This window comes from Coffea eugenioides, chromosome 11 (genome assembly GCF_003713205.1).
Source record: "Coffea eugenioides isolate CCC68of chromosome 11, Ceug_1.0, whole genome shotgun sequence".
Classification (NCBI taxonomy): Eukaryota; Viridiplantae; Streptophyta; class Magnoliopsida; order Gentianales; family Rubiaceae; genus Coffea; species Coffea eugenioides.
In genome coordinates this window covers 26,316,522-26,324,256 of record NC_040045.1, presented here as the reverse complement: position 1 = coordinate 26,324,256, position 7,735 = coordinate 26,316,522, and the positions used below count along the sequence as shown (strand labels likewise).

At 37.1% G+C, this 7,735-nt stretch overlaps 1 protein-coding gene across 1 annotated transcript; it reads left to right on the top strand.

The window, feature by feature from the left end:
* Window positions 1-591, top strand: LOC113752149 (uncharacterized mitochondrial protein AtMg00310-like). The gene has a single exon (XM_027296282.1). It carries the CDS (start codon window positions 1-3, stop codon window positions 589-591), a length of 591 nt encoding a protein of 196 aa, XP_027152083.1.
* Window positions 592-7,735: the final 7,144 nt, after the last annotated feature.

Genomic DNA, 7,735 nt, shown 5'->3' with positions numbered 1-7,735 from the left:
ATGGCAGAGGTGAAGCAAGGGAAATATCTGGGCCTTCCTATGGTTATATCAAGAACAAAGGAGCAACTTTTTGGATACATAAGAGATAATATCAAGCGAAGACTGGAAAGTTGGAAGAATAAATTGCTAAGTCCTACTGGAAAGGAAGTCATGCTCAAAGTAGTTACGATGGCCATGCCAACCTATGTTATGTCTTGTTTCAAATTGCCTAGGAAACTCCTCAAGTATATCAACTCAGCTATGGCCAACTACTGGTGGGGTGAAATGAATGGCAAAAACAAGATTCACTGGATATCTTGGAAAAGGATGGCTGAGGACCGACAGGAAGGTGGTTTGGGATTTATGGATCTAGAAGCTTTCAACAAAGCTCTACTAGGAAAACAGGTTTGGAGAGTAATCACCAAACCCAATCTCCTAGTTAGTAAAGTTTTGAAAGCCAAGTACTTCCCCAAGGAGTCAATCTTCACTTGTAAAGCTCAGGGTAATGCTTCATGGTTTTGGAAAGGAATAATGGAAGTCAGAGGGACAGTGGGAGAAGGAGTAAGGAGAAGAATTGGAAATGGTAGAGGCACAAAGATATGGGAGCATTAATGGATTCCAGATTCTTCATCAGGCTATTCTATGACTCCAAGATCTCTAAATTGTGAAATTGTATCTGTCCAACAGCTAATCAACCAAACCAGATGGAACACAAATGTAGTCTTCAAATTGTTCAACAAGACTGATGTGGAAAGGATTCTCAGGATCCCAATTAGTCTTGCAGGTAGACCAGACTCCAACTACTAGAAGCACAGTAATAGAGGCGAGTATACAGTGAGATTTGGTTATAAGAGGTTCTTGGCTGAAAGATCAAGCAGCAACAAAAGACAAGAATATGCTGGAACTAGTTTTGAGGCAGGCAGCAAGCAAAGCAGGCAGATTTGGAGTACACTGTAGAAGCTTAACATCAAACACAAAGTTAAGGTATTTATCTGGAAGTGTGTTAACGGAGCGCTGCCAGTCAGAGAAGCAATCCACAGGAAAGCTGCAATTGGGGATCCAATTTGCAAGGGTTGTGGAGAAGGACCAGAAACGATAGAACATACACTCTTGCAATGTCCCCTAGCAAATGAGGTATGGGAAGTAGCTCCAGTAAGGTGGGATGGAGCAAAAAATCAGAGGTGCAATTTCACAAGGTGGTAGGGAAGGATCACAGAAGCTAAAACTAGACAAGAGGGCAACAACCATATTGGCCTCACTGCAAACATCTTATGGCAAATATGGAAAGAAAGGAACAAGAGGGAATTTGAGAACCATGATAACCACCAACCGTGCAAAGTGATCCAAAAAGCACATAAAGAATGGCTGGAGATTGAGGAAGTAAATAGGCAAGAATCTGATCAGAGCACAACAGAAACAATGCCAGACCTGGAGGGTGAACATCCGGAACAAGAGGACCAGGACTTGATATGACTGAACGTGACAACAACTAGCTCAGTGAGACCTGCCGTGCTAGGTATTGGGGTTGCTATCAATTCAAGGTCACATGCTGCAACAAAATACTGGGCTCTTAAGGACAGAAGTCATGGAAACAAGAACATGGATATAGCTTCAGCCGTCAGATTAGTGTTGTGCAAAGCACTGGGAAAAGGATGGCACAATATCAAAGTACAGATCCAAAACAAAGAAGTGCTGAGACAAAATTAAGCATGGCACAGCATCTGATGGTAGATTGACAATGATCCTAGACGATATATTTTGCTTAAAGTCATTGTTTTGAATTGCTCTTTTTGCTTAGATAGGAATGATAATAGTATTACAAATGCTAATGTTAGCTCATATGCCTTAGGCATTTGGTTGGATGAGGAAGCATCTTTTCCTCTGTGTTGTTGAACACAAGTTGTACAAGTCAACGACCCGTTGCTCAAATTGTAAAGTTACCTTTTAGATCAATGCAAGTCTTCTAAGGTTTCGAAAAAAAAAATAACAAAAATGTTGGGCTAGCTTCCAACTAGCACTTTTATATATAGTCGTTGGCTCGACTCAAAAGATTTGACTCATTAAGTTGAAAAAAAGCCATCCAAAAGATATGTGAGTCCTTTGGGGACGATTTCCCCTGCTAAGTAGAGTTTTAATCTTTGTCCGTTGACCTTGAATCAATCATTTCTTATATTAACCGCCTTAACGGCCCCATAAGAAAAGACTTGAGTGACTTCAACAAATGATCCCGACCATCTTGATTTGAGTTTTTCGAGAAATAATCTAAAACGTGAATTGTATAAGAGAACTTTTTACCCCACTTCAAATTGTTTAGGTATAAGATGCTTATCATGCTAATATTTGATTTTATCTTTGTAAATCTTAACATTCTCATAAGCATGTAACCGGTGTTCCTCGAGTTCCCTCAACTCAAGTAGTCTTCCTCCACCTGCAACATTAAAATCCATATTAATTGATTTAATAGCCTAATATGCCTTATGTTTAATCTCTACAGGTAAATGACAAGTTTTTTCATATACTAATTGATACGGAGACATCCGCAAAGGTGTCTTAAATGCAGTCCGATAAGCCCGCAGTGAGCCGTCGAGTTTTCTTGTGTGAGGACTTGCATTTTTATTCTTAATTTCACCTATTTTAATTTATTTGCATTGGCATGACATTTAATTTTATCATTTTACATAAACTTTACTTAAATTACATCTTTATTGCTCGCGTCAAAAAAGAAAAAATTTTGGCAAAGTCGCACCGGCGCATTTAATTGGGGATTTAGAGAGTTAATCTTGGACTAGTAAGGGTGAGTATTAGTGGTGTAAGAAAAACCATTTTGGTAGATTAGTATATAAGAGTAAGAAACATGAAGGAAACTAGTAAGTGCATGGCACTATTTACCACTATTCCTAGTTGATTTTCTAAACAACAAAAAGGCCAACTTTCACTTCATTTCAAATCACCAACCAAACCTTCATCTCGTCTCCTTTTCTCTCTCTTTGCCCAATCCCTTGAGGCTGCAAGAGAAGGGAAAAAACTCCTTCTTCAACTACAAATCTTGCTCCAAAAATCTCTCCAAAAATCTTCACACCTTTAGAAGTTGTTCAAGTTTAAAGAAAGGTCTTGTCTTGTAGTGATTCTTGGTGGATTTGGTGGTGCAAAGCTTGGACTTAGCTAGGGTTGAAGAAGGTTGGAAGAGGTATTTAACTCTACTCTACTTGATCTTTGATTCCATGCAAGTATTAGTTGTAGATGTTGGGTTGCTTTGAAAGGGTTTCTTGAGCCCTAAAAATTTAGGCTAGATGACTTGAGGATCTTTCATATTTTGTGATGGAATCTATGGTAGATTTTGATGCTAAAAGACTGGATGTATGTTGATTTACGTTTATTATGGAAATCTCATGCATTGGATGAATTTTGGATGTGATTTGTTGAAGGACAAGATTCCAGAAATTTTCCCTGTGTGGTTGCTGATATGTGCAGCTGGTTTCTAGCCTTAATTTTCGAAATTTTCGGGTGAAATTTAGCTCAATAGTCTTTGTTAGATGTTAAGCTATGAATGTGTGAGTAGGTTGAGCAAAAATTTTAGACTTAAGAAGCCAAGAGAGAAAGATGCACACTGCCCTGTTTTTCTGAAAAATTCTCGAAGGTGTGGCTGACCAGTTTTAGGAAAATTTCTATATCTTGGCGTAGAAAAATCCAAATCGAGTTCTGTTTGTGGTGTTAGAAACTAGACATAGAATTCTTCAACTTTGTAAATTTCAGATTTTTACTTAAATTCTAGAAGTGCCAGGAATTTTACAAAAATGATTGAAATTCAAAGACTGATTTGCTCTTTAACTTGGTAAAGCTGTAATTTGATGCCAAAATTTGACCTATTGTGGATTGAATCTTACAAAAGTCTCTTTGAGATAATTGTAGTATATTGAATCTAGTTTGCAACGGCATAAAACTTTCAATTTTTGGACTTACAGAACTCAAGATATGATTTTTCAATTAGCATCGCGCAGAGCTGCATTTTCTGGTTTAAAACAAAAATGTTTTTTTAAAAACTTCCAACTTTCCTTTGAGATTATTAGTCCATTTTAAGTTTGATTTCATGGATGGATACAAGGTCTCTTGTGAGTTTAAACCTTCATTTTGAATCTTGGTTTTCAAAGGATTTAAACCTCTCTTGATTTATTGTCTTAGTTGATTAAGCAAATGAATTTTCCTCCTTGTGTGCTAAGTAACTTAGGGTGTACGTGAGTGATGGTTTAAGAGCGGGGATTGGTCTAAAGGTGATTTGCATTTAGTGATGGTTGGTTGATAGCACTTCAAGTATCCAAGAGGATTTCGAAAGGAATCCCAGCGCGGAACAGTAGGCTTGCTAGCTCATTTGCTTGTGGCTTGTAGTGAGTTCTAACGAGTTAGGCAGGCGGCCCGCCGAAAGCCTAGGGTTCACTCTAAGGAGAAGTGGAACCGTCACATCTTGCCCAATCTTTTCTTGATTTATTCACCATTTTCTCCAAGATGAGTTTAATCTCTCGTTTGGCTAACTCCGCTTGTTCGTTTGCTTGAGGATAGTGTGGAAGTGATGTATTGTGCTTACAACCATACTTAAACAATAAAGAATCAAGTTGTTTATTATAAAAGTGCTTTCTTCATAGCTTACTATGGCCTTAGGGATACCGAATCTAGTAAAAATATTCTTTTTAAAAAATCGAGGTACCACCTTAGTATCATTAGTAGGTAAAGCGATTGTCTCAACCCATTTAGAAACATAATCTACAACTACTAAGATATACTTATTATTAAAAGAACTAGAAAGTGGTCCCATAAAATTCATATCCAGCATATCAAATAACTCGACTTTTAAGAAAGTAGTTAAGGACATTTTATTTTTTGTAGAGATATTTCCGATTCTTTGACATGCATCACAGTTTTTAACATACTCTCTAATATCTTGGTACATGGTGGGCCAATAAAATCCCAATTGCCACACCTTAGTTAAGATTTTAGAAGTGGTAAAATGACCATCCGTTTCTAAATTATGACAATAAGATAAAATATCATGTACCTCATCTTCAAAAATACATCTATGAATCATACTATCGGCACAATACTTATGGAGTATGGTTCCGCTCAAAAATAAGTTTTAACATCATGTAAGAAATTCTTCTTTTTGTGAAAATTAAAACTCTTCGGAAGCACTACACTTATCAAATAATTAGCAAAGTCTGCATACCATGGAGAATTGATAAGTGCTAGAATAAATTCATTCGAAAAATTCTCTTTAATTGAAATTTGGTCATTTGTCGGGATATACTCGAGTTTCGAAAGGTGATTTTCCATAAGGTTATCCAATCCTTTTTTATCCTTAATTTAAATATTAAATTCCTGCAATAAAAGAATCCACCGGATTAGATGAAGTTTTTGCATTTTTCTTATGCAGTAAGTATTTCACAGTTGCATGGTCTATATAAATGATAACTTTATATCCTATTAAATAGGATCTAAATTTATCTAGGGCAAATATCACTACCAATAGCTCATTTTCTATAGTTGCATAATTGAGTTGTGCCTCGTTTAGGAATTTGCTAGCATAATAGATAACATGCATCCTTCCTTCTTTCTTTTGCCCGAACACTGCTCCAACTGCGTAGTTGCTTGCATCACACATCAATTCAAAGGGTAGCGATCAATCCAATGAAGTTATAATGGGTGCAAAAATCAATTTCTTCTTCAAATTATCAAATGCAATAAAACACTCATCATTAAAGGAAAAAGGGGTATCTTTATATAATAAATCACACAATAGTTTTACTATCTTAGAAAAATCTTTAATAAAACGTCTATAAAAACCTACGTGTCCAAGAAAATTTCTTATCCCTTTGACATTAGTTGGAGATGGCATTCGCTCAATAACTTCTATTTTTGCTTTGTCCACCTCAAATCCTTTAGAGAAAATCTTGTACCATAAAATAATTCCTTCACGAACCATAAAATGGCATTTCTCCCAATTTAGCAGATAATTTGTCTCGTCGCATCTTTGTAAAATTAAATCTAAATTATGAAGACAATGATCAAAAGATGAACCAAAAACTAAAAAATTATCCATAATTTTCTCAATATAATTTGAAAATATGGCCATCATGCAATGTTAAAATATAGCAGGGGCATTGCATAAGTCAAATGGCATCCTTCTAAAGGCAAAGGTGCCATAGAGACAAGTAAATGTGATCTTTTCTTGATCTTGAGGAACTATAACTATTTGATTATAATCTGAAAATCTATCAAAGAAACAATAAAATTCTTAATAAGCTATAGTTCTAATAATTGATCAAGAAAGAGTAAAGAAAAGTGATCCTTTCTAGTGACTGCATTCGATTTCCTATAATCAATGCACACTCTCCACGCAATCACAAGTCATGATGGAATCATTTCGTCGTTTTTCCCCATTATTATTGTGATTTCACTCTTTTTAGGGACAGCATGAATTGGGCTAATCCAAATACTATTAGAGATAGGAAAGATTATACCTGCATCAAGCCACTTGAGAATTTCATTTCTTACCACCTCTTTAATATTTGGATAGAGTCTCCTTTGCATTTCTACCACTGGTTTGCAATTGTCCTCTAACAAAATGCGATACATACATATAGGACTTATATCTTTTATATCCGAGATTGTCCACCCAATCACCCTCTTGTATTTTCTTAGAACTCTTAGCAGTTTCGTACATTGTTTCTCGTCTAAGTGAGCACTTACAATCACCGGTAGAGTGCTATTTTCTCCAATGAATTTATACCTTAGATAGTTAGAAAATGGCTTGAATTCTAATTTTAGCGGTTCAATCTTCGAAGGTGGGGGAAGTCCTTTTCTTTGATCAAGAATCTCATAAACATTACCTCTTTTATAAGGTGCTTGAAATTTCAAATACTTAACCAATGCTTCAATTTCTTCAGCCTTTCCCTCTTACATCCCTACACTTGTTAAACAACGCTCAAGAGGATCGAAGTCAAGATTGACTTGACTCAACTCTTGGTTAGCATTTCAATAATGCCAATGGAACAAGCATGATAGCTAAAAGAAGGGTATTTTTTCATTTCATTCAAATTAAATACTACCTCTTCTTCACCTACTTGAAACTTAAGTTTGCTATTTTTGACATCAATAATAATACCCGTAGTTGCTAAGCATTGTCCTGACATGGCCTGCTTTTTATGCTTCTCTTGTCTCTCTTCGGAAGCTGGATTTGTTCAAGTTGGTGAAGTGGTTGAGGCCGATACCGGGTCACCTTAAACTCAACACAGATGGCTGCTCTAGAGGCAACCCTGGACGGGCTAGAGGGGGTGGTGTGTTGCGTAATGGTGAGGGGCGGCTCCTGTTCGCTTTCTCCACATTCCTTGGACATTGTACTAGGATCCAAGCTGAGGCGAAGGCCCTTCTATTTGGGGTTAACTTGTGCATTTCATGTGGATATGTGAGAGTGCAACTTGAAGTGGACTCTTTGGTGCTCGTTCAAGTCTTGCAACGAGCAACTCGCTGCCCATGGAGTATTGACATGGAAATCCGGTCCCTCCTTCAGCTATCGTCCCATTTTGTTAGCATCTCCCATTGTTTTCGAGAAAGTAATCGAGTGTCGGATGGCTTATCTAACATTGGCTGTGATGAAGGCTGTACCAGAACCTATCATCAGTTCTCGGAACTCCCTACTCAATCTCGAGGGGCCTTTAGGCTGGACAGGATTGGCCTCCCCTCCCTTCGAAAGTGCTAAGGTACCTTG

Excerpts from the sequence above, each read along its gene's own strand:
- LOC113752149 (XM_027296282.1), top strand. The coding sequence starts at position 1 with ATGGCAGAGGTGAAGCAAGGGAAATATCTGGGCCTTCCTATGGTTATA.